The 27216-nt window shown below is 38.8% G+C and overlaps 1 protein-coding gene across 1 annotated transcript in view; it reads right to left on the bottom strand.

The window, feature by feature from the left end:
* csmd3a (CUB and Sushi multiple domains 3a) overlaps positions 1-27216 on the bottom strand; it is a 232042-nt gene that overhangs the window by 149796 nt on the left and 55030 nt on the right. Inside the window, 10 exon segments of the mRNA XM_046833559.1 lie at positions 311-622; positions 1182-1364; positions 1452-1564; positions 3093-3196; positions 6602-6723; positions 7454-7578; positions 7720-7807; positions 11962-12039; positions 13336-13448; positions 19622-19829. Of these exon segments, the coding sequence (XP_046689515.1) occupies positions 311-622; positions 1182-1364; positions 1452-1564; positions 3093-3196; positions 6602-6723; positions 7454-7578; positions 7720-7807; positions 11962-12039; positions 13336-13448; positions 19622-19829 (1446 nt within the window).

Genomic DNA, 27216 nt, shown 5'->3' with positions numbered 1-27216 from the left:
TCATCCCTATTAAAGAGCTCTATTTAACGCTGTATGTGGAAGGATACTCAGCCGTGTTAAATAAAATTACACATATAGGATTACTTTGATTACACCAGAGGAAAAAACGGCACATGCCCCAGTAAGCGCATGAGAGTATCTCAGGAGAAATTAAAAATATAAATATTTATATATTTAGTTAATCCTCTGTAAAAAAAATCAAAATGCTGAATAAGCACTTTATTTGAAACTGGACTTTCTCAGAATACTTGATTTATAAAAGCTGCATCTCACTCCTACAGTGAAGAATTGAAGAATTGAATGAACGTACTGCTATAGGAGATGTTGAAGCCTCGGCCGGACATGGAGTGGTCGGCCTGGAACTCCAGCTGCAGGATATTGGAGTTGCTGGTTAGGTGCGACGGCACCTCGGCACCAGTGAAACGGCCGAGCAGTTCACCGTCGCGCACAGTCAGGAAGTCGTAGGGCGGCTCCAGGTCGAAATCGTTGAAAGCCAACTGAATGCGGCTTCCCGGCTCGGCGATGATCAGCCACACGCAGTTCAAGTTGTTGCCGTAGCCTTCTGGGTAATCGGGGGACAAGACCGTTCCTGAGGCGGCGGTGAAGTTGGACAGGCATGGAACTGAGGAGGAGAAGGGATGGAGTGAATTAGTAAAAAAAAAGACTAAAAGAAGGGGGTTTAAGATTCCAAATTCTGCCAGCAATTTATTTGGTTCATCACAAATCCACTGAAACTGCTATATACACACTATACTGCCAAAAGTTTGCGGACACCTGGACATAAGTATGGTATCACATTCCACATTCACTTTTATAATTCCCTTCACTCTTCTTGGAAGATGTTCCACTAGATTTTGCAATGAATTTGCTAGGATTCATTATGACTCAGTTTTGCATTATGACCACCTGCCTAATATTGTGTTGGTCCCCCTTTTGCTGCCAAAACAGTCCTGATCCTTCATCATTAACAGCATGCACCTCTGCAGAAATTTAAGCTACAGGAGCTCGTCTGTTGAAAACGTCAACTTTAAGGACAAAATGTTCACTTGCTGCCTAATAAATCCCACCCACAGGTGCCATGATGAAGAGAAAATCAGTGTTATAATGTAATAATGTGGATGTTCTGCCTGATTGGTGTATTTGCTACTCTGTTATGTCTATCAAGTAATAGGTTTACTTACAAATACAGATAGGGATGTTGGCCGACCACTGGTTGTTGTTCTGACAGGAAATGGTTCTCTCGCCGATGAGCTCGAATCCGAACTGACATTCAAAGCGTAGCACGTCGCCGTTGGAGAAGCCCGCTCCCTCACGGAAGCCGTACAGAGGGATGCCCGGATCTCCACAGCTCTCCTTGTCGATTTCTGTTCATGAGCCACGAGCGTGTGTGAGGCAACAAACAAACGGCGTTTTCAAACGCTTTAGAAATGAGGTTGATGATAAGGACGAACCTTTGTAGTTGATTTTGAAGCCTATGGAGCCGACGCTCTCGTCTGACTGCAGATGGAGCCACATCTGATGGGTCATGCTGACAATCAGGTCAGGCACGAAGCTGCCAGTCAGACTGCACAGACCGACAGTTGAAAAGTTTCTTTAATGAAGAGGATGACAAGGAACCCGATACAAACAGAATGCGAGACAAGACATAAAGCAAGTCTTTCGCTGGAGGGGGAAATCATACGTCTTCATTCCATCCTATCGGTATTGACAGCAGGAGTTTTATCACTAGCATTAAGCACATGGTTATACATAGTCAATTATTTGATATGTGCTTTATCTACATTTGTTTTGGCAGGAGATGGACTTTCGTCCTTGCAGGGCATTAAAATTGGTTACAAACATGATTCCGGCTTGGCAACACACCAAACAACGCTTTAGATACATAAGCCTGGGATAAACAGCTGCATTGTGGGATACTTGCATCTCATACCAATGTAAAAACGCTCTCCAAAGATACATTTAGGATTAAATAAAAAATGACTTTTTCACATCTCTGTGTGGACCGCGTGTGAAAAAGGAGGCTTTACAAAACAATGACGCATTTTTAGTCATTGCCGCGACGTTTCAAAGAGCCGAAAAGTAAATAAACATCAGTCAGGAATTTTTTTTGTCCAGTTTCAGTGCTTCGTCCCAATCAGACAAATTTTCTTTACTTTTTATTGAAGAAGGAAAAATCTTCACAGTGCAGTGAACACTTTACAGTTCTACTCTACGTTAATATGTTGGGCACCTTGCATTTTGTCCACTGCTCAAATCTTTTCCTTTCAATTACTGTACTTCCTTTTTTTCTTTCATATTTTGCATTGTTTAGTAGTAGAAGTGTTTTCTGTGCATTCTTTTTTCTATTCATGCTTTCGCAATATTGCATTGCAATTGGGGAAGGGAAGACTGGAAAAGAGAGACAGAGTAGAAGAGAGAAAAGGAAAGAGGAAGTTGTAAGTGAGAAAGTGAGGGGTAGAAAGAGAGAAGGGGGGAGGAGTAAAGAGAGAAGAGAGAGAAGAAAAGAGAGGGAGAGCATGGAGGATGAGAGAACAAGGGAAAAAAAGGAGAGAGACAGGAAGGAAGAGATTAAAACGGAGAGACAGAGAGGTAGGCCTGAAGGGAAAGAAAGGAAAAGAGAGGTATGAAGTAGAGAGGAGTCAGAAAGGGAAGGAAAGACAGGGAGGAGAGAGAGAGAGAGAGAGAGAGAGAGAGAGAGAGAGAGAGAGAGAAGCTGGTAAAACAGCAGTTTATACCTGTTATAAAATTTAATAAGAGGAACAGGAACTGGTTTTATACTTGTCTTACAACATTAAGTAACTATAAATGGATAAAAAGTAAAATGGCTCATTCTTTCATTAATATAAAAATATAATAATTAGCAAAATGCTGTGGGACGGTGAATAAAATGCAGAACTGGTTCTTTAACCTACAAGGTTAATAAAGTTAATAATGTTAAGTGTTTATTTCTTTAAATATATATTTTTTAAATGATCGTAAAATAATTGCCTGCATTAATATCCTGTAATCCAGATGTTCCAGATGTTCATGTACAACCAAATTACAATAAACAGTACACCAAGTAAAGGATGTAGCTAAAAATCAGTCCTCACACTTGGATGATGGTTCGGGAGTCTCCGACCTCTCCTCCGTCTCCTATCGTCAGCGTGTCATACCCGAGCTCCAAGTCAAACTCCTCGAAGTTGATCTGGATCACCTGGGAAGGTGGAGAACAACACATCTCATGGAGTTCTCCTACGACCTTTCGATGGCCTCTCATTTTCACTCCGTTAACTCCACAAGACCTGAGCGTATGTTGTTTGTGAGCAGCCGAGCAATAATTGCCAAATAAAAATGATTTACACGAATAATAAGCCTTTTAATAAGAGCCGGCACTTCGCTGGAACATACAGTATGTTAGCGATAAATTACCCTTCATTTACCCCAGTGACCCGTGTTCAGTTTGCACTGCTGTTTCAATTAAAAATTGTCCCATATCTCAGGATTCATGGATTACGTTCGCTCGCTTGATGTTAACGCAGACGTGATGTACAAATTACTAGCTTCTATTTATTCATAATCAGCCAGCAGAGGATTAGAATGTACATAGTGGAGCATTGAAATGAATTTCCCATGCACACACTAAAACCAAGAACATTCAGTTCAATTCAGTTTGATTTGTGGCATCAGAAATCAGTTTAATATGAGAGAAAAAAACCTTACAGGAACTGGAATTTATGTGATGTTTTGCTACAGTTGCCTTAGCACTGAACAGCATTCCCCTACTGCTCTCTGGACCAGCCTGATTCATCATCATGCTTTATAACCCCAAATCCATAAAAATTGGGACGCTGTGTAAAATGTAAAAAAAAGCAGAAAGCGATGATTTGCAAATCATTTTAAACCATATTTTATTCACAATAGCACATTAAAAACATTAAATGTTTAAACTGAGAATAAAGATTCTTTTAGGGAAAAAATAAGGCTAGGCTACAACACGTTTCAAAAAAGTAAAAAAAAAAGCCATGTGTACTCTTGTGTAGCATCATGTCTTTATAGCATTCTGGGAAGTTAGGAGACCAATTGCTAACGTTTAGGGAGTGGAATGTTGTCCCACATGTCTCTAAAACAGGAATCTAACTGCTCAACAGTTCTGGGTGTCCTTTGTTGTATTTTTGGTTTAATAATGCACCAAATGTTTACAAATGGAGGCAGTTTCTAGACTGCAGACAGTCCAGTTCAGCACCCAGACTCTTCAACTACGAAGAGGTGCAGCTTTTATCAACTGAGCACTGAAAACAAACAAGCCAGATGGTCCCTCTCCTCTTTAGTCTGGGGGACGGGGTGCTGATGGTTTACAAATTCCGATTTGTCTGAACAGTTTTCCAGTTTGCCTTAGTACATTTTAACTGAGCTTTGACTCAGAGAAGATGGCTGCATTTCTGGATCATGGTTACGCATGCCTCCTTTGCATGATAGAGACTCTTGATAAACTCTGGATAGAACTGTAATGAATGGCCATTTGGCTTCACTCAGATGATGATGGCTTCCCGTTAGAATCCGATTCCTCTCAAGGAAAATATGCATGACCATGCTAATCCAGCTCTTAGAACTGTACATACCTCCACTATATCCGTGCTTACAATCACTTCATGGCATTAATGATGTCATGATGCACTCTCTAGCTTTTTATGCATTATGAGCCCCAGAGAACAACAATAAAACTAAATCACAGCAATTCCATGTGACTTAAGAAAAATGCTGTAATATCGCCTGACGGTGTCATTTAGGACCCATTTGCATCGTAGAGCAGCACCGGGGATGCAGATTTAGCAGCGATTGAGTATACAAGTTAGCGATTCAGAAATGGTCAATGAGTCGCGGAAAAATATATCAAATATATATCTGCCCATGTGCACACAGGTACATAGTGAGCTTCAAAAGCGCTTCAGGGCTTCGGCGCAGAGAAAGAAAAAAGTGTCAATTTATTCAAAGGGATAAAGTGAACTAGTGAGGCGTGTAAGTGAACAATTATTTGAGAAAAAACATGTGAATCATTTAGATTAGCAAAAAAATAAATAAATAAAAAGCATTCTGGATGCTGATTGGCCAGAAGGGGAAGATTCAGTGTATAGAGTTGTTGATATTAATGTTGAATTTCTCCTTCAGAAGGGCTTGTGTCCTATTTTCCATCAAAATGTTATTGATGAGCTGAAGATGTTCGGTTCATTTTAGTGTGTGTGTAAGGAGTCTCAGGTGTCAGTGTAAGGTTTTGGTTAACAGAGGGGTCACCAAAGAAAAGGTGAATGAAGGAATTACTTTTTAAAGTTGAAAATGGTGGACAAGGTTTTAATATGAAATATTACAAATTAAAATATGACTCCAGTAAAAGTGTCTCTTTAAACTTTCAATTTAGTAAAAGTACAAAATTATTTGCCTTCAAACGTACATAAGTATCCAATGTACTATAATTTATTATGGTTTTAATGTTCCTTTTTTGTCAAAAGACTCGAATGTGACTCTCAGCACACTGATCTATTAATAGAATGATATTAATAAATCAAATACGGATTGATTTCTATTACAATGATCATGAGCCTAAAATCGTACGAATGAGACCAGGTGTTGAGGCGATTACGAGTCTGGATTTATTCCTCTCTAAATGTTCTGTTGAACTGTATGTTGGTGATCAGTAGATACACCGAGCGCCGATCAAAACAAGTTTAAAACGGAGCGTGCGCTCGACCCTGATTGGTGGATCGCTGCGTGTTTGAACAGTTATGTTTTTATCCTCGTGAATAAAAAGAAACGACAAATTTAGCACAAAATGTAGTTGAGTAAAAAGGAAGATATTTGACTTTGGAATGTAGTGAAGTGAAAGTAAAAATCTCCCCAAATGGAAATACTTCAGTAAAGTACAGATGCGTGAAAAAGCGACTTAAGTACAGTAACGAATTACATTTAGGAAAGGCTTTGGGGCTTCACTAAGTCTCTTATTGATTATATACACCTCTAAAGTTTGGAGTACACCTCAAAGTCACATGGCAGTGCACTTATTCACTTCTTGTTGGATGTTCTGTTTTGTTTTATCTTCTCCCCAAAGTGAAAGCCTTGATGCTAAATTACGCTCAATGCTAATCAACACATGGATTCAGAAAGAACCGTGCACAATGTAGCCACTTCCTCAAATGAACAAAAAAACAGGATGAATTTTCCAATTTTTTTCTACGGAAAAGTGTGTGTGTGTGTGTGTGTGTGTGTGTGTGTGTGTGTGTGTGTGTGTGTCTCACACAAACTTTAGCTCCAACAGCAGATTTTTGTACGTGGCACAAATGCTGCCGGCCTGCACTTAAAATCAGCTCCATTTCGATTATATGATATAAAACTTTGAACCATCATCACCAGCTGGGAGCTTCCTTTTATGATTGTTTACTGCTTGAAAATGTCCAAAGTCATTAAAAAAAAAAAATAAGTGCTCATAACTGTGAAACAATCAAAGCCGCTGAGTGGTAAAGCCTGCGTGTAATTAGCCACAATGCTCACACATCGTACGCGTATCAACTCGAAGTCAGTGTCCTTTTGGGAGTGTGTGTATGTGTGTGTATATATAAAAGTGTGTTACCTTATTGGGGTTACTGGCTGTAATTATCCACACACACTGCGAGTTGCTCTCATACTGGATCGGGAAATTGGGAGATGTAAAAGTGCCAGACGGGCCGTAGAGGTTCGAGCCGCACGTTTTGACTGAAAGAATCAAAGAAATATAACTCACAAATGAGGATGAGGGAGTAGGGGATGTATGTATTCAAGCCTGTAGCGGGTTACAGCCATCACGGGAATCACATGTGGCAAAAAAAAAAAAAAGAGAAAAGAGATAAGACGACTCGAGTCGCAGCCGAGCGTGTTATTAAGTGCACTAGATAAACATATCTCCTGAGTTGGTGAGGATATGAGATAATGTGTAAGAAATGTGTTTAAAGAAAACAGATTATCTTTGCATTCGGTCCAAACCTCAGTGTATAACAGGATGTTCCTCGGAGTGGTGAACGTGGTGAACGGATGAGGAACACACCATTAGGTGTTGATAAGTACAATAAGTAACATGGAGTCACGTGATATAGCATGAATGACACTTTATAACACCTGGCATAAGCCTGCATTACATGCATTATATAGAGAAAAGTTTGTGGACACCTGAGCCCATTTACTCTGTTTGCCAATATAGTAACCTCCATTCTTCTGGGAATATGTTACTCTAGATTTTAGAGTGTAATTGTGGAGATTTGTGTTTATTCAGATACAAGGGTGTTAATAAAGTCAGGTACTGGTGAAGGTGTGGTGAGGAGACCTGGGGTATGGGGAGGTGGTAGCTTAGTGATCATGAACATGTTTAATATGAACGCAGCATGAATACAGAGGTTATAATATGGGAACGCAACTCTTTGGTAACCGTCTCATGCACCCTGTCTCTCACCTTTACACACGGGCGGATGGTCGCTCCATGCGGCGAGGACTTCCGCAACCCTTTGGCAGGTGATGCTCTTGGAGCCCTGCAGCACGTGATCGCTGTCACACGTGAACCCGACCGTGGCGCCAATGCTTCCAGAGCATAAGATTTCCATTCAAACAACATTTTTCAAAACAGTCAGAAAGAAAGTCAGAGAACGAACGAGTATAACCTGAGATTATTTGAATCACCTCAGTCCTTATGTGAGGAACACACATACAAACAAGATCTACCTGAAATCATGGCCCATGCGGCGGCCGTTCTCCGGCTCTCCTGGGTCTGAGCAATCGTTGGACACTTGCTTCACACCACCTTCGTTCACTGCAGAGAGAAAAAGAGAGGAAGCTGTAATACAGGCATTGCTGCAAACTATTACAGTCTACTACTGCTTCACTTTTTTCTTGAGGTTTCTCGAGGCAAAAACACACAGCATGGCATTATGCACGACCCTGAGTATGGATCAACAAGCTTTAAGTTTAAATACAAGTATCACTCAGGTGTCACTGCCGGGCCCCTGAGCAAGGCCCTTGCCCCTTAACTCCTTTGTGAATAAAAAATAAATCTCTGGATTAGGCCATAAATGTATATGAAATAATATCAACCTATGATTTCAATTAGAGGTCGACCTTTGCTGATTAATTAGCACCGATATTTGATTGCTGGAACAATCGTCTATCGCCAAAAATCCATACTGATAGTTTTTCCGGGTTCCAGTCCGCTGTCATTACATAAGAGTCCTCTAAAGGCAAATCACTGATGCCACATGCTCTATTTTTTTTTTACGCGATGGACAGCACGCTACACGGAAAGCGCTATATTGTTTATAATTTTTTATATATTAATTATATAAATATATTTATTTCATTTAGCACATTTTTTATGGTATGGTTATTTTATTGTTCAGAGTTCAGTACTAACATTTAACATTATCATTTTTTATAATAATAAAATAATATAATTATAAGATATTTTTATCCAGGATCCATTTTTAAATCGGTTAATTAATCATTTATCAGCAAGGACAATACAACCTAGCAATTAGTTTCTCTCTGACCAATCAGAATCCAGAATTCAACAATGGCAATTCCATTCAAATTTTATACACTAACTCTTGAAAATCCCCATAAACTCACTAACTATATAAAATGACCATAAACACAAAGCATTTGTCATCACCCTATGAACGCTTTGCGACAGTAAACCCGCCTTAATTGCTGTCAGAGCCGCGGTTGATGTCGAAGTGGTAAATTAAGGAGCCTGCTGATTAACACGGGGGTGTTTGCTGGTGTACAGGGACACCGAATGAGCCGGTGCGGAGGCAAATAATTCCCCTCATAATTCATCATTCAGCGAGTACGAGGCAGCCACTGTGAAATAGAGGGTAATAAAAACCTCTATCCTACGGTAATTAAGTATCTGAAAGTGGTACAATGCTGGTTGAGATGAATCGATACTTTATTGTAATAGGTGCCACGCCTGCTCGGCGTGGCAAAAGAAAAAAGAGAATTATGGCTCAGATTAGTCGATATTGAGTATGCGCAGGTGGAAAATATGTGAATTTGCTTCCCTGGTTTGATAAATGACTCGAATATGTATTAAGACAGAATTATTTAATTTCATAGCTGGCGTGTTTTTTTTTTTTTATACTGGAAACAAACAAAAAAGGATTTAGATCAAAAGTAGATTATTATAGTGTATTTAGTATCTATCTATCTATCTATCTATCTATCTATCTATCTATCTATCTATCTATCTAGACAGACAGACAGATGGAGAGATAGATAGACAGACAGACAGACAGACAGACAGACAGACAGATGGAGAAATAGACAGACAGACAGACAGACAGACAGACAGACAGATAGATAGATATTATACACAGCCACGTATGTCAGTGGACATAAAAACATTAGATTGCGTGTAAATCTCGAGGTAGACTGCTATTCTCTATTCTCTTGAAATCATTTCGAGCCCCATGAGGGCTGGTGGATCAGAAATTACATTATTGTTTCAGAAGAATGAAAAATGGAAAACAATGGCAGCAGATGTATTTCTAGTAGTTTTTGCTCAGGAAGAAGGAAAGGTATTCACTCGGATACTAGTTTATTTGTCCATTTGTCATTACTTTGATTAATGTTGAGCCTCGCTTGCCTTTGGCACAACAAGCTTGATGTTTTAACTTCTCAAAAACGTTTCCAAAACGTGTCAAAACAAACACATACTTTACATTATCCCGAAAGTGGAAATTTCTTCCAGATGAATGCACAGAAACGAGCTGATGTAATAATCCACAGCTATACCCTGACATTAACACGCTTCGAAACTTTAGCCGCCTTGTTTATGGCGATATTTGCGCTGCAGAAATCATCATACCGCATCTTTAGCGGGGGTAAGAAAGTCGCTTCGACCAACAAAATTGCTTTCCATTCCAAGGTGCTATGAATAAAGTGTTGCTTTTCGAATGCACAGGGTGAGTGCGTCATCTTTAAAGGCTTCAATCGGAGCTTTAAATTGTCGTTCCCGATCATCGAAGCGTCATTAGCAAATCAAAAGTCAGCAATGAGGCACGGCTCCGAATCCATTTCACTTCTGCTGATGGATCCCGTTTCCTTCAAAACGTTTTCAAAATGCCGAGTGACTAAGCACTGGCATTTTCAGTGAGGCCAAATAGTAATAACAAAGTGGTGCTAGCAGATGAGTGCACCAACTCATAGCATGCTGGCGGTTCACACAAAGCCATGGATTTGACTCTTTTGATCATTTAAAGCCTTAAAAAACATGATGGAACCATCATTCAGAGTGTTGTTGGTTAGAGATCTCATCCATGTCAGATGTTCACAATCGAGATTAATTGTCCATTGGTAAAATGATGAACAATAAAAAGATGATAATAGAAAAATTAAAAGCATGACATAGAATATTAAATATTTCCTATTCCCATATTACAATTTCATTAACGCGATTAGCATCTGTCGGCATGATTTGGCATCTTTAATTGTTGAAGTGTTTTATAAAGTTTTATAAAGTACGAACAAATATAATAAATCTAAAAAATACATACATAAATACAATAATACTGAGATCCTGATCTTCTTACAGCCTCGGCATCTTTGTGGAGAGCAACCATGCTAATTCTCAAATCCTCAGAGATTCTTTACTGTGAGGTCCATGTTGAACATCCAGTGGTCAGTATGAGAGAACTGGATTCAAAGCACCACATTTCAACTGCTCTAATACAAGATACACAAATTTGTATGGTTCAAAAACATGAACATGATGTAGAGGACATGTGGGTTTGCATGTTTACACCACGTACAGCTTTATCACTGAGGGTGGACTCACTTTTTTTGTCTTTTTTTTTTTCTTACAATAATGGCTGTATTTTGAGGTTGTTTTCAGAGGACAGTAAATCTGTACTTCTATACAAGCTGCACACTGACTCTAAAATATATTCAAGCTTCATTTCTATAGTAATGTCCCTGGTCGCTAAAATTTGAGGGGCGTACTCACTTTTGTGAGATACTGTTTCCGTTTAGATTTTGTCTTGGTGGAGTAAATCATTCAGTTCTCTAACGATAACCAAACATCTTTTGTTTCATGTTTCACATCTTCTGGTTTTGATCTCATTTTGGGTTCTTGCTTCTCGTTCTTGCCTTGAATAGTTTATTATTGTCGTTTCGCCTGTTCCATGATTCTGCCTCCCGATTTGGATTGTTTGTCCGTTTCTTATAAAACGTTCTTCTCTGTACTTGTATCCGCCTCTGCTATCATGCTTTCAACAAAAACGAACTAAAGCAATATATTGGCAATAACTTGCTTCCTGCTTCCTGATTCAAGAAACATCTGGCAACCACAAAGGCAATTAACTTCTGGAAGGTAAGTGTAATAATCTGGACAGGGGGCTTAGGAAATCGATTGAAGCCAACACTTGTCCCAATTCTCCACACAAAGAACTTCCACGATGTAAATATTGAAATAACCTTTAAACTTACACTAATTAGACGGTACAAACACGGTCGTTTATTTGTTATGACTCCAAAGTCCACAATGAGTTAGTGTTTTTTTCTTGAATGACCTTCAGCGAGTAAAACCTCAAAAACAGATTAAGTCCTGAAACATATGTATACTGTAGTTACAGCACGATATCATCTGGGACAAATTGTCATGGTTAATAGTTCTAGTTTATAAAAATGTTCCTAACTGGAAACCGATGACTCGACAAATCATGTTTCGTTCAATTACATTGCGCTGTTTTCTTGCCCCTGTGCTCTTGTGCTGTACTGTACATTCTAGTTTACATGCAGCCTATTGGCCTACACTGATACTTGATGTGTATTCTTAATTTTTGCTGCCACATTGACCATAATAGACTCTGTTATGAAGGCCGATCTGATGCCGTTCTAGTCAATCAATAGATAAACCAGTGCAGGTCATGCAAAAGTCTTCTGAACCCAAAAAAGAGACATGGGACTTACTTATAGCAAATTTGCTTGTGTTGTCTTTCCCGGGCAGCAGCTTCACCCCTCTTGATTTGAAGTCTCCAGACCGTTTCACTGTTCAGAAAGATAACATACAAATCAAATTGGACAAGTCAGGTCTCTGAGAGAATAGCTACAATACCAAGATCAATCTTCTCCAGCTCCATTTGTTGCAGGGCTGAGAAAATATGAGTGAAAGGAAATGGACGTACGGGGACGGAGACATGCTTCTTTTGAGACGCAGAGATCAGCATGTTACAGGGCTAACAATCTTCCTCTCAGAAGCCGGAGGACTTTTTCAATTTCAAAGTCGTATTGTCATCCGGTGCAATATCGCCGTGGAATCGAGCGGAAAGGAATTGAGATATCAGAGTGATGCACATGGCTGAGTTATGGGACAAGCCTTACTGAGTTACAGTATGTTCACACCTTCAACATCCCCACGTCGTAAGGATTCGTTCTTCGAAAATGGCATTGTTTGCTTTATTTGACTTAAGAAAGAGTGAGATTTGAAAACAGCTGTCAGAGACCGTCGATGCCTGTGATTAACTGTAATTAAGTCGTTATGGCAATAATTCCAGCATAATGGTGTTTGTTTTATTTTTTTGACCGTTAATTATTTTGTACACACAAAAAAAACCCCACAATCTGCTTGCTGCTCAAGTGCATTAATCCCTTTTGCGGGTTTTTTAAAATGAATTTCTTAGTACTATTAAAATTATGCGTACAATTTCAACTCTTTTAGTCGGTTTCAGCACACGCATGGATTTTATTCCTTCAAAACCGTTTCTTCGCCCCAACTGTGGAAGTTTTTATATGCTATAGGTTGACAATATCCCTGCGCTGGAGCATGACCGTACCTCTGTGCACAAAGCAAGCTCCATTAAAATATATCTCTTGGTGGTAAGGTTGGAATGGAAGATCTTGAGTGTTCTTCACAAAGCCTGATTCACTCAAACCCCACTGAACATTCTTCTTGTTTTTATATCAACAATACATGTGTTTAAATCTGTTTAGGCGGCATGTCCCTTTATACACTATATAGACAGAAATACTTGGACACCTGCATTCTCCAAGCATATGTGAAGACATCACGGGTTGGAGTGGAAGATCTCCTGCTATAGAGCTCCAAGCCTATTGAACACCTTTGTGATGAATGTGAACGCTGACTGCACCCTTATATAAGTTTGATAAGTTTATGTTTGGTTTATATTAAGTAGGTTTCCATTTATAACATTTTATTTCATTGATTTAATTTGTTCCAATTTAATTGATTACCTAATTTGATCAATATAATAAGCAATTTAATGTTTAGCATTTCCCTTAACTGCACCAAAATTACCCCAAATATACATATATATATGAAATCACCTTGATACTGAGCAGTAAAGCCTTTGTGTCTGTGACTGTTATCGGTGACGAAATGGAGCCGAAGCCAGTTCTTGTTGCTGACGACAGGCACCGGAATATTTGTCCCAGACAACCTGTAGGGATAAAAACAAACACATATATATAAAAAACCATATACTATACATTTATATAATCCTATGTTGCTTAAAGGAACATGTCTAAAGATGAAGGATATGATACATTCTTGCAGTGCATTAAGGCAATTCAAACAGAATCCCTGCACATTCACTCGAAAATAGTGACTGAAGAATCTTTTAGGATCTGCATTTTTTATTATGTATATTAACTTGAAACATCTCTGACCATAAACCAGTGTGTGTGTGCACTGTGGCCAGAAAGCATTAAAATGCAGCTCAAGCCTTCACACACACAGTCCTGACTCTCCTGCCTTCGGCTGAAGATGGACGTTTTATTGCCTTGCCGCAATTAAAGGCAATCTCGCCCTGGACTCACATTATCCACTTCAACAATGGGACGTTTACCAAAGAAACTATGCTGTCTGAATGGTGCAGCGATGGTTCGGGGCTTCTTTCAGAACACAAGTGTGGGTTCTTCACTCAAGAGATCTTTTCTTTTGCCCCTTTTGTTCCCTTAATATAGTCTTTCAAAGTTCTACCTGGTTCAAGAGTGAATTGGAGATGGAGTAAAAACCCGTAATAGAAAAAGCTTTTATTGCCACATATATATAACTAAAGTAAAATTCTTTTCTCTAAATAATCTGGCAGGTTCGAAAGCACTGGTGGGAAAAATCTTTACCTGCCTCGCTGATTCGTGACCTTTAGATCAGACGCACAAAGCTACAGTAAAGGCAAGGTAAAGCAGGAGCTCAGGCGTTAAGACTATGGATTTCTGTTTAGATAAATCCCAACTTAATAAGGCTGCCACTGCTGGGCCCTTGAGCAAGGCCCTTTAAAGAAAGAAAGAAAGAAAGAAAGAAAGAAAGAAAGAAAGAAAGAAAGAAAGAAAGAAAGAAAGAAAGAAAGAAAGAAAGAAAGAACATTTTATACTTTGTGCAACCAACCTTCTGACCACCACCCAAAACCATAACCACTGAACCACCATCTACCATCACAACTCCTAAGATGTAGTATGTTGACTTGCTTGCTAAAGATAAATTATGCTTACAGATGTTTTAGTGATCACCACTTCAGACTACATGGGCAAAAGTTCAAAAAACAATAGACTTTTAATACCATACTCTTAAAAGAACTGGCTAAGAAACTACAATATTGGAAAGCCCAAAAATCAAGCACTACTTCAAATACACTTTAAAATTTTGCCACTAGAATTAAAAAACAACCCTCGTTTATCTCAGAGTGACTTGGTGATACAATAATAGCAACTTGCCAGCACTGTCAAGCTCCACATGAAAGATCTGTTCACTTCTGAAAGTTCTGAATACTTACTCAAAGTGGCCTAATTTCAGGGTATTTCTTTTTGACTGAACTAATCTTCTTTCCTTACACTCTCCCTCCTGCGTAATCTCCGCAATTCTTCCTCCCTTATCTTGGGTGGTACCATCACTGCCAGCTCAATTGGCTTCTCATTTAATGCTTCCTCACATTTAAACATCATCCCAAAAATCTTCACAAAGTGCGGTCAAAAACGAGCACAAATTGCACCACTTATTTTAAAGACACTCCCCCCAGGTCAATGCCAACTTGGTTCATCAAGAACTTACGCTTATCAGTTCTCCAAAGATAAATTGGGGACTTTTTTTGACCACGCAATCAGTGGCTGTGAATCAGCAAATCAATTCCCAGACTTCTCTGGGGGAGTCTCAGTGCTGCCTAATAGGCCGTCTCCTTTTCTACTCAAACCACAGACAGTGAGAATAATTAAAAAACGCACATCAGCACTTATTGACCACATCATTTCAATGCTGCTGACTTTTCAATGGGGACTTTCTAATGGCAACACGGAACGCTCATGTATGGGATTATGAGGAAGTAACGGCTTGGCAATGAAATTTCCGACTGTCTTGTTTTATTATTGTGGTGAAGCAGTAAGACATCAACAAAGTCCCAAATTCAATCTCAATTCAATTCGATTTGATGGCCATTGTCTAAACGCAGCTTCACACAGGTCAAGCGGTAATGAGGTTATATAAAAGAATGTCTAGGATTATTGCCACTAAAATATATCTGATACCTTTATTTTTAATAGAATTTATCAGAACGAAGCGAATATTTAAGCTTGTGGTGCTGAAAGAACTCCCTGATGCCTTCAAAGTTATTTTCGGAATTAAAATAGAACAAGAACCAAAAATCTAGATGAATTCCAGTTAGACTCAATGTGGGTTTTAGGTATTTATTGTGATTAGGGTTGCAAAATTCCAGGTATTTTCAAAGCTGAAAACTTTTCATGGGAATTAAACGGAATTAATAGGAATAAACAGGGAATTAACAAAACTGCAGGTTAGCCAATAACAAGGAACTTAAATATAGTTTAAAAATAAATCTTGAAAAAAAGGTTTAATGTAATTTCAGTTGAATTGCAACAACCACATGCACACTGAGGCCGTACCCCATACATGTACTGTGCATTTCTGCATAACACAATATACATCATTTCTTGAATCCTGCACAAAACATGATGTAAAAGAATGTCTAGCTAATTATGGAGATTTCTAATAAATGATATAATTTATATCTCCCAATTCCCCATTGAAGGTTTCCGGAAAGTTTCTGGAAGATGACTGGAAATTTTCGTAATTTGCATAATGTTAGCACCTGGTCGTCCTGATGCCTTCACAGAAAATGACAAGGAAGTCCTGACTGTTTCAAATAAACCACTGGGAACGATAGTGTTCATCTGCCACCTCACTCCTGCCCTTATCTTCAATCTCCTTATTTCTTGCTTACAGTGTATATAGACTTTTCAGCTCAAGGTACCAAATCTCTATGCTTTATTATAAGAACAACCTACAGATGAAAAGGACACGAGTTGATTCTTTCTTTGCGAGATCGATCCCAATGATGCACCCGGAGCTAGAATCTGGTAGAAAGGATTCCATGAAACGGCGTGAAAAGCTGACCTTTATAAATCGCTGTGCTATTTACTGAGATGTAAATGGTGCAGGAGCCTGGGGCAGGACAAAATCTCAGCCTCATCCGAAAAGCTGCCAACAATACATTTCCCCGATTCATTTTGGGTGCAAACGTGTGAAAGTTCCAAACAGGGATTTGACAGTGAAATGACAGTTAATGCACCTTTTCATTAGAACGCACAAAGGATTGCTGGTGTGCTCTTAAAATTGTCTAATCTCACCAATGCACCATTGATAGAGCTCATCGTGTCGTCCGATGATGAGAATTCAAGTAAAGGCCTCAAAGCGAAAGAAAGCGTAGCGTTTAAGTACTTAGAACCATTTGCATATAAGGTGGAATTAACACTAATATGTTGGCTGAGTCAAAAGAAGCTTAATGAAATACAAAGTCATATATCAGGAAATTCTCAGAGCACAGGCCAGGGCAGAAACACAACATAGGCCAGCTGGGCCTGAGTCTCATTATCAGTTTATACAAAGCTGCTTAATGTGCTCAGTGACAAGATGTATTAATAGACTGTGTGAGCTTTTACAGAGCCTGAGACCAGCGGTAATTTTATACTGCCTCTCTAATATTGTATTGCTGACCAGGAGAGCTGAGAAAATAAAAATGCAGCAGCGAATTACGTGTTTAAAATACAAAGCGGATTCGGGTCGTCACGAATGCGAGACGAAGCGGCAGCGGGGTTTTTTTTTTTTTCCCCCAACAAACCGATCAAAATGTTCCCAAAGTGAAACATCTGGCAAGTATTTCTTTATTTATTTCTTTTTTGTTCCAGAGCTGCCTATTTTGTTAAACACAACAATACAACACCGGTTTCCCGCTTCACTGAAGCGGAACGATTATATGCAAAGCGATCTTGTCATAAGCGCGATGTATGCGGTCGTTTGTTGTTGTTTTTTTTTTTTTTTTAAAACCATCAGTTGTGAGACGACATAATGGGGTTGCGTATTGAATATGGTTCTTTCCAGGGTTGCGGAAGTGCCAGACGCATTCTGAGACGGCAGTAATGTAGAAGAGGGAATAAAAATCAAAGGGAATGAATGGTGATGGATGGACACGTTTTGGAATTGAGACTTCAGAGTTGTGTGTAAGATGCAGGACATTCTTCATGACAGAATATTTTTTTGTCCTTGTTCTTATAAAGACCGCTTTCATTGTCAAAGTGCTGAGAACATGCAGGACCAATACACACCTGGCCTGTATTCACAAATTGCTTATGACGCGCTTATATTACGTATATATCATAAGTGTAAGAAGCTACAAAGCAGAGGACACTGAAGACTCCTTACACAATAAATACTTCTTCAGCATCTTATCCACTCTGATGAGAAGGTGATTGGCTGCAATCTTCCACCTCTACAGTACCTGTACAACTCCAGTACCTCTACCTCAACTAGGATTGTGGCTGACCCCTCTCAGGCTGCAGACCATCAGGACCAAAACCTCACACCACAAAAAACAGCTTCTTACTATCCGCAAACGACATCATCAATAATACCAAGGACCCACAATGATCTCTGACCTGCTTCAATTAACACTAACATTAATGTAAACTCCACAGTGTGTTACATCCACACCTGGTCTACTACAGTCTTTATCTACATTTATTATTTTATTACTTGGCAATGAAGATAAATTAGATTCATTGTGAAGCTGACCAGATCAATGACTACAGACTTAAGCAGCACCTTCTGACTATTCAGTGTTTGTTACAAATTGGGATCATTTCATTTCTTTTTCGCTTTTGCCTAGTCTCTGGAGCTCTGAGTGATCTGAAAGCTACAATTCGATGTTGTTAGCCCTTTGGCAGTAACAAGTTTGGTGGAAATTACATAAAGGTCACTCCAACAAAAACTAATGGATTGGGTGCAAGAGCAGGACAGGAAGCTTGTTCCTACTTCACAAAAACTCATCTACTTCATCATGTAGCTTTTGGGAACGCTTCAGCCGAATCGATGAAGGCACTGGTGGGGGAAATTGTACAGAATATTACCGTGACCAACAAGACAGGGACAGTTATTAAGCACCTGCAGAATTATGCACTGGTGTGTGCAAAAAAATTGATTATGAAACATATCAGCATGGACGCATGTGGCAGACTTTTTACAATACTAAAAAAAATCATTTCCTTCAGGTAGTCAGAGAAACGGAGGTTTCAGACTTCTATAATTATAATTCAATCAACATGAAACCGTTTTCAGCATTCGGAATTGTGTTAAACCTTCGCAGCCATAAGAGTTACCGAATGTAAAAGCTAGTTACGGAATAGTGCTGTTGAATTCGGCAATTCCGATTTATTCACGTTTTATAACATCTTATCACTTGGGAGTAGCAGGAACTTGGTGGACCTTCTGATATGTAAATTAAACCATTTGCCAACAACAGAAGAGCCCTGAGTGTTATGTTCATTATAGAACCATGGAAATATGGAGAAACAATTCTACGTATTTTATTTGGATATAATGCTAATTCTTCGGAGGTGGACAGTAACGAAGAAAATGTCATTTGTTTTGCGTATCTATACTTTATTAAAGTATTTACATTTGGAAAGACTTTAACTTCGCAAAATATCTTCCTTTTTACTCAACTACATTTTTTTGCAAAATCAGTCGTTATTTTTTATTTATTAGTGGATGAAAAAATAACTGTCAATTTACCGTAAAAAAATAGTCAATCCACCAATCAGGGTCAAACGCAGGGTTCTTATTGGCGCTTGGTGTATCTACTGATCACCAACACACAGTTCAGCATCAGTTCAACAGCAGGTAGAATATTTAGAGAGGAATAAATGATGGAGAAACTCCAGACTCGAACTCACCACAACACACATGACCTCATTTTTTGAAGCAGCGATAATTTGAATAGATATCAATCATTGTTTGACTCATTAATATCATTTTATTAATAGATTGTTGTGCTGAAAGAAACAGAGTCTTTATATCCATAATAAATTATAGTACTTTAATACTTGAACTTTGCTACTTTTACTCAAGTAAAAGTTTAAAGAAAGCACTTTTACTTTTACTGGAGTCATGTTTTACCTCATGTTTCTCTACTTTAACTCAACTCAATGGTTTGTGAACTTCATCCACCACTTTAATTCACCAAAATAACAAAAACTCTCGCAAAATATTCACAATAACCATACTGTAAACACCACCAAAATAATACGAAAAAACTACTTTTTTTTTTACCATATAGAGGGTGGCTCGGATCCCTCCACCTCCAAGTAGTCGAACTTGCTGTCCATCTGGAAGTCTGTGAAGACGAGCGAAATGGTGTCTCCAGGATCAGCCACGATGGTCCATGTACACTCTCCACTGCTCTTGTACTCGTTCTTAAAATCTGTGCTGGAAATCACTCCACTGGAACTCCGGTAGGTTCCTCCGCACGTGTCCTCCGCTGAAGAACAGACGCAGGAAAACATCAAATTAACCAAACTTGGTGTCGAAGCTTGCAGTTTAATACAATTACTCCTTAAATGGCTTTTTCCCCACAGGATGATTTATTTCAAAGTTTTTTTTTTTAAAGCAACTAATAAAAGAAATCAAGACCAAGCATGTAAATAATGAGCAGATGGACTAAGCAGGAGAAAAACTGCCCTACATTGCCCATGAGCCATAAGGCTAATAGACCATCTTAACTGCACAGCCATCAGAGTCCAGATTCACAGAGTTGAAGCAGATCGGTAATGAACTGACCAGAAACTTAAATGACCCACTTAGATCAGACACTCACTGCAATTTCACAAATTGTTGGACATTGTTAATTAGCATATTAAGATTTTCACCTTGAAGCACCTTTGTTTTGATGAACAGATTGTAGCTTTCAGGATTCAGTCATGAATGTCCCCTGGACACTCCTAGAACAACCAGTGGCCACTAAATCCCAAGGTGAAAGTTGAGCATGACCTGGTTCATGGCATGTGAACCCAAAATAGCAAGTGCTCTCTACCCTCTTCTGCATACAATATACAAGCCAAACATTTGTAGACACCTCACCATCATAGCCATATGTCCTTGTTGAATACTATGTCAGATTAAGTCCCTCTTTTCTGTTATAGTAAGATCCACTCGATTGGAAAAGCGCCTCTATATTTTAAGGCGTGGCTGTTTGGAGTGGTTAAGATGTTAGAATTTTGATCAGAATGTAATGGATTCAAATCCCAGTACCACCACTGCGGGGCCCTTGAGTAAGTCCCTTAACACTCAACTGCTCAGTTGTATAAATGAAATAATCGTAAGTCTCTGGATAAAAGCATCTGCAAAATGCAATAAATATAAATGTGTTTTTATTTGGAAAAGGGGTAGTTCTGTGGATAATACATTAGGCTTAATCAAAAGGTCATGGGTTCTAATCTCAGGATGACTGCGGGGCCAATAATCAAGGCCCTTGACCCCCAATTGCTCAGCTGTATAACTGAGATAGTTGTAAGATAAGGGTGTCTGCCAAATGCTATAAATATAAATGTGTTTTAATGCAGTTCTCTCAGTTTATAAGATGTTAGACTTCTGATAAGAGGGTCATGGGTTTAAATCCAAACACCACCAAGCTGACACAACGGGGCTCTTGAGCAAGTCCCTAAACCCTTAATTGCTCAGCTGTATAACAGATAGTTCTAATATAAGGGCATCTGCCAAATGCCATTAAATACAATTGTATATTTACACAGGGAATATTGTCTACTGTCCAGATATAGAAGAGGTCCACTTCATCCAAAAGACCTTGGAATGAGAAGGTCAAGGCACTCAAGTTATTCCACTCATGGAGCACATCTTGTGTGGAGAATTATCATGCTAGAACAGGGTTTACAAAAACAATATATATAATTGTGTGCTTCTTATTTCGTGGCAAGAGTTTGAGGAAGAACCATGTATGGGTGTGATGGTCAAGTGTCCACATACTTTTGCCCATGATCGGCTTGTGTTTCTGTGATTGACAGGCGAGAAACAGTATGGCATTTGGCCTACCCAAACAGACGTCTGCGGCTCTTTGGGTTTCAATCTTGCGATCTCCAAACGATAAGACGAGTCTTGCCAACGGCATTCTGAACCTGTTGCCTGTTTGTGTAAAGTCTACATTTATATTTTCTGTAATTAAGAAGCATTAAGATAAATAAGCAGCAATTTGCGCTAAATATATTAGTCATTATCTTGCCGAATGTTGCAGCATCCACTATAATGATAAGAAAAGCTAACAGTCAAAATGATTGCATGAGATTTGGTTTTCCCTTCTGCTGCCCAGAATTTATTCCTAACACAGTGTAATGAATATTCATTTGATTCGCATTGACTTTGACCTGTTTTTATAGGGAAACTCAAATTTGCATAGACTTTGTATAAAAAGAGTATTAGGAACACAAAGACTCCTAGGAGCAATGTATGCATTAGTTAATATCATAAACCAAAACAAAACAATCAAGCAAAACGTTACGCGTAAAAGCGGCTCGATGTACCGATATATGAACCCGCGTTTGCTCCCTGAAGCTTTACAAATGGCCTTTCATGAAGAGACTGGCGTTATGAGTATGTGTTTTTCATGCTAATTAAGACATTACAACAAGAAGGAAAATAGAAAAAACACATTAGCCTCCGAGTCAAAAAACATTTGTGGTTTGGGACGATTTTATACACAATGCAACCGTTCAGTAATGCGTTCGGGGATCAGATGGTTAGGTTTTTAATAAAAAAAATACAAATAATAATTCAAAAACTTTAGAAGCGATAATTAGCATTATTAGCATGTGAATAACACTGGACAGATGCAGGTGCAGGTTCAAGGAGATTTAAATACACAATGGCAGAGGAACAGAATCGATAAGCAGGCTCAGAGTCGAAACCCGGCAATAAGGTCAAGTGACCAACAAACGGGATTGCAAGTGTGAGGCAAAAATCGAGAATGTGAGCGCAAACAAGCAAACAATATAACGATAAAGAGACAAGAGCGAGTATATTTGGTATTGATATAAAGACAACTGAGTGTATACTTCGCAAACAGGTCGATGAATCAGGGTCTTTTTTCATACTGTAGCTGTGGAAAAATGTAACTGTGTGATTGGAAAAATGTGTTTTCAATCAGGATAATAGTGTGTATAGAGTGTGTGTGTGTGTTGGGAGTAAGCGGTAGCCATGTTTAAAAGCTAGCGTACGCTTTACGGACAAAAGCAATTCGAAGGCACACAATTGTACAGGGTGTCTATGGATGCAGTAGCATGAACATTTTCCCTTAATTAAACTAGGAGACCCCGAACCTGTTCCAGCATGACAAAGCCCCTGTGCACAAAGCAAACTGCATGATGTTCTGCTTCACATGGGTTGGATGTATCTGGAAGATCTCCTGGTCCAGAGCTATAAACCTTTATTAAACACCTTTGGGATGAATGTGAACCATGACTGCACCCCAGGCCTCCACATTTCACCTACTTCAGTACCTTGAATTAGCACAAATCTTCACAAGAACACTTTAACATCTAGTGGAACATCTTCCCAGAAGAGTGGAGGGAATTGTAAGAGCAAATTGGGACTAAATGTGAAATGCACATACCGTACTTATGACCATGTGACCGCAAACTTCTTGGCAATATAATGTATTTTGTAATGTATATTTGACTACATAGTCAAATCGGAATTGTGAGACGTCAACTTCAGGGTAGTTACAGAGACTCCGCCCACATAACGTACACCATTTATCAGCTCATCGTTTCATCAGGAAAGACGTCACTGATCCCTGCATCTAAAATCTTTATTAAGTGCCTTCAATAAGGTGGTTTGACTTGACGAAATCACCCTTTAATAGCATGCTGAGGGTCTTACACAAACGTCAGGTTTGAGATCTGCACACCAAACCGATTAAATAATTCTTCCTTCACACACTGGATCATAAAGTGAAATCGTATTAATAGAACGAGCCGATGCAAACACATTACCGGAGGCAAAGGCGTAAATCTAAGTAAACGCCTCTCCCGCTTTCAGAAACTTCATTCTGCTAAATATGCAAAACAGACGTGATGTGGGCTGAGTGATGTCCTAGCAAGAAGCACCCATGACTTCAAGCCGTGCAATAAACCGCCAAAACCGATGCGCTTTGGATTGCGGAGACACGGCGCAGGTATTGTTCGCAATCTTGCACTGAGCTGCTTTTGTAATTTCACAACATGATATAAACAGTGCTTAGGGAAATCAATAAATGCGAGATGAGAAGGTTCAACATCACGTGGTGCAGGTAAACAAACCAAACGCTAAGTGGAGAAGATTTACAATGCCAGTGACATATTAATGACCAGAGGGCGCTTTAATAATCTCTAGGGGCCTACAGTTTTATATCACCAGTCATTAAAAAGGAAAACAAACCTGAACTCAGATATGTCAGTGCTAAAAAGTCATTTAGTAATGGCTTAGTAATAAACTAATTCTAAAAAGAATATGACTAAATATTCAGTTTCTTCAATATATTATTTTTTATTTGTGTGAATGCCATTATTTAATGTATTATATTCAGTAAACAGTGCAGACTTTATCTTAATAGTGAATAATAATAATAATAATAATAATAATAATAATACAAAGCTGATGTATTAAAAATGATAAAAAAATTAATGTTAATAAAATATAAACAACAGAATAAGTTTTTTGCAATATATTTACACTATATTACATTCCGATAATTCTATAGCTAATTATTAATAATAATTATTATTATAAGGTAGTTATTGTAGTAGTAACAGTAACTTCTGCAGTAGAGTACAAATAGTAAGAGTAGTATCAGTAGAATTATTAGTAGTATTAGTAGTAGTCGTACTAGTATCAGTATTATCATAAGCTGTAGTATTAGTATTAATAGTTAATAAGAGTAATCGCAGCATCAGTACTAGTACCAGTAGTAGTAACAGTAATAGTATCAATAGTATTAGCAGTGTCAGTAGTACCAGAAGTAGCATCAGTAGTACCAGTACAAGTATCAGGAGTAATATTAGTAGCAGTAGCATCAGTAGCAGTAGTAAAAGTTGCAGTAGCAGCAGTAATAGTAGTAGTAGTAGTAATAGTAATAGCAATAGTAATAGTAGTTGTAACAGTAGCAGTAATAGCAATAGTATTAGTATTAGTCCAAGACTCGAGAATCTGCTCATAAAGAATCTTTAACTCATCTGCTAGCGAATCACAGTCGGCTCCCAAATGTAAGCCAAATGTAACTGTCAGATCGTTGAAAGCAGCTCCGCCTCTTCACCTCTTCACGTCACACGATAGTAAAGAGTGTTAATGAAACTGTTGATTCCCGATTAGCCCTGCTGGTTTAAGACTCTCTCTCAATGCGAGCTTATCTCCTGATTATAATATGAAACAAGCAACAGGCCTCAGTTTGCGAAAATACTTGAACTTTGAGTGTCCATTATGCAAGCAAGCTTTTGAAGTTTTTCTTACAATACACCGTGCATTCGAAACATTATTCCCATGAAGCACGAGGCGTGCTGCTAACATGCACGGATTTTGGCTGTGATGCAACCAGAGACAGCCTGCAGGTCCTGAATTTAGCTACAATAAAAAAGACGAGCCTTTGAAATGATAATGTCCTTGCCATTCTGCATTACGTTTTCATGCTGGATTTGTTTTATTTTTTTTTTATTATTCATGTTCTCCTAGACGCTACTCGGAGACAAACAGCTCTTAAGCGATAATGCGTTTGATCTCTGCGCTTTTAGGCTCGGACGTGAGACGAGCAAGGAGGTGAGCGCAGATAACGTTACTCCGCCGCAAGAAAAGCATAACTTGTCATGTCCAAGCATAAATGCTTTGCTGACGTGCACAGCTGAGTTGAGATCAGGAAAAGCTTTAATATTTCATAATAGAGAAGGTTGAAGCCTGCCTCGGCTACGGATTGCTGTGACGCATGACACAGTCACTACAAGCATGTGTCTGAAAAGCTGCTTCGCTTTCAAGGCCTCCGGTTTTTCTATTGAGGAGAAATGTTTATAGAGCTGCAGTGATTTAGATTAAAGCTTCACTTCCCACTGCTGAAAAACCATTACAGAAAAGTTTCCACTACCAATACCATTATAGACCATTAGCTATTAACCATTACAACCATTACCAAATGGTTTGTATTACATACAGTACTGTTTTTGTGACATTGTAACAATGGTTGGCATTGGATTTTGAAATGGAAGGTCACAAGTTCAAATCCCAGCACCACCAAGCTGCCACAGATGGGCCCTTGAGCAAAGCCCTTAACTCTACCCTTAAGCACTTAAAGGTAAGTTGCTCTGAAGAAGGGCATCTGCCAAATACTGTAAATATAAATGTTAGTGTTTTGAAAATTTTTTTGTATTAAATCAAATATAAAAACAAATGAATTCAGTGTAAACACTTTGTGGAATTTTGACTTTCAACCATGTCCTGATTTTTATTAGTGGCACCTTTAGGGACCAATAAAAATCAGGACATCGTTGAAAGTCCAAATCCAATCTGTAGTGGTTTGTGAGTCTCAACTGGGAGTTTTTGGGCCTCACAAACCACTAAAGATTTCACTGAACATTTCCAATTATAAACCATTACAAAAAAACCATAGCAGGGAACGCATTAATACCATGAGTAACATTAACTAAAAATAATTTCTTATTTTTTTAAATAATAAATCAAAGAAACCCAATAATCACATATATTAAGCAATGTTCATCTGATCAAAAATTTTTGTTATATTTATTTCATTATTTTGATTTTATAGACCACAACAAATGCTAACAAACATAGCAAACATATTGGATTAATATACCATGCTGCCACCTACAATACCATAGCAACCATCTTGGGCTGTATAGCAACCACCTAGCAATGTCCTACTTAACAATGTACGTGTGTCCCTAATGAGCAAGCCAGTCGTGACTGTGGCAAGGAAAAACTCCTTGAGATGGCATGAGGAAGAATCTTTGAGAGGAACCACAATCAAGAGGGAACCAATCCTCATCTGGGAGGCACCCGATAGCAATATCCAATAATAATTCATCAAAAAAAACTCTCAACAGAGTTGAAGGCTGATTTATCTTCAGTTTGTAATTTTGTGTACCAGTGTAGATTTAATCTTTGCTAGAGACTTAAAGCACTTTTGTATGTCGCTCTGGACACGGGCGTTTGCTAAATGCCACAAATGTAAATGTAAACAACGCGAGTCGAGGGCACTTGCTGTGATCGCTGTACACAAGCGGGAGGAGTTTGAGCGTGACGATTTAGCCAGTGTGCAGAAGTTTGACAGAAAAATGTCAAGGAATCAACCGGAACGTCGGGAGCGGTGAAGGGCAATGCGTGTTCTGCTTGCAGGAAACGAAGTGGCGCCTGAAAGAACTCGGGAAGGAAGAGAATCTCTGTGACATGTTTGTAGTTTTGTGTTTCACAGTACAGCGATTTTTTACAGTTCAACTAGACATTAGAGAGATACTCGTCTCTCCGCCTGCTCAATTTTGGACTTGAAGTAAAGTAAAGGGAAGGCCAGCGGGGTGTGTTTACACATCGGATGTTCTCGGGCATCAAGAGAAAGGCCAGGTTCTCCAAGACAAGATCAATAGAGCATCCTGCAAGGAGAGCTCTATGCAGCTTGCGAAGTGGTTCAAGGTTAGGATGAGAGGAAGAGATGGACCAAACAGAAATCTCTTTCAAGATACAGAGAGCACTTTTTTACCACAGAAAGCTGAATCTATTGTTACTTACATTAAGAAAATGAAAGTCTGGGTTTGTTTTTTTTTGGTGTGAAATACAGCTAATATACAGATGATTGTTCTAAACTTTTTCACAGGCCTCTTTCT

The sequence above is a fragment of the Silurus meridionalis genome, chromosome 21 (genome assembly GCF_014805685.1).
Source record: "Silurus meridionalis isolate SWU-2019-XX chromosome 21, ASM1480568v1, whole genome shotgun sequence".
Classification (NCBI taxonomy): Eukaryota; Metazoa; Chordata; class Actinopteri; order Siluriformes; family Siluridae; genus Silurus; species Silurus meridionalis.
This window is presented reverse-complemented; position numbering and strand designations above follow the sequence as displayed.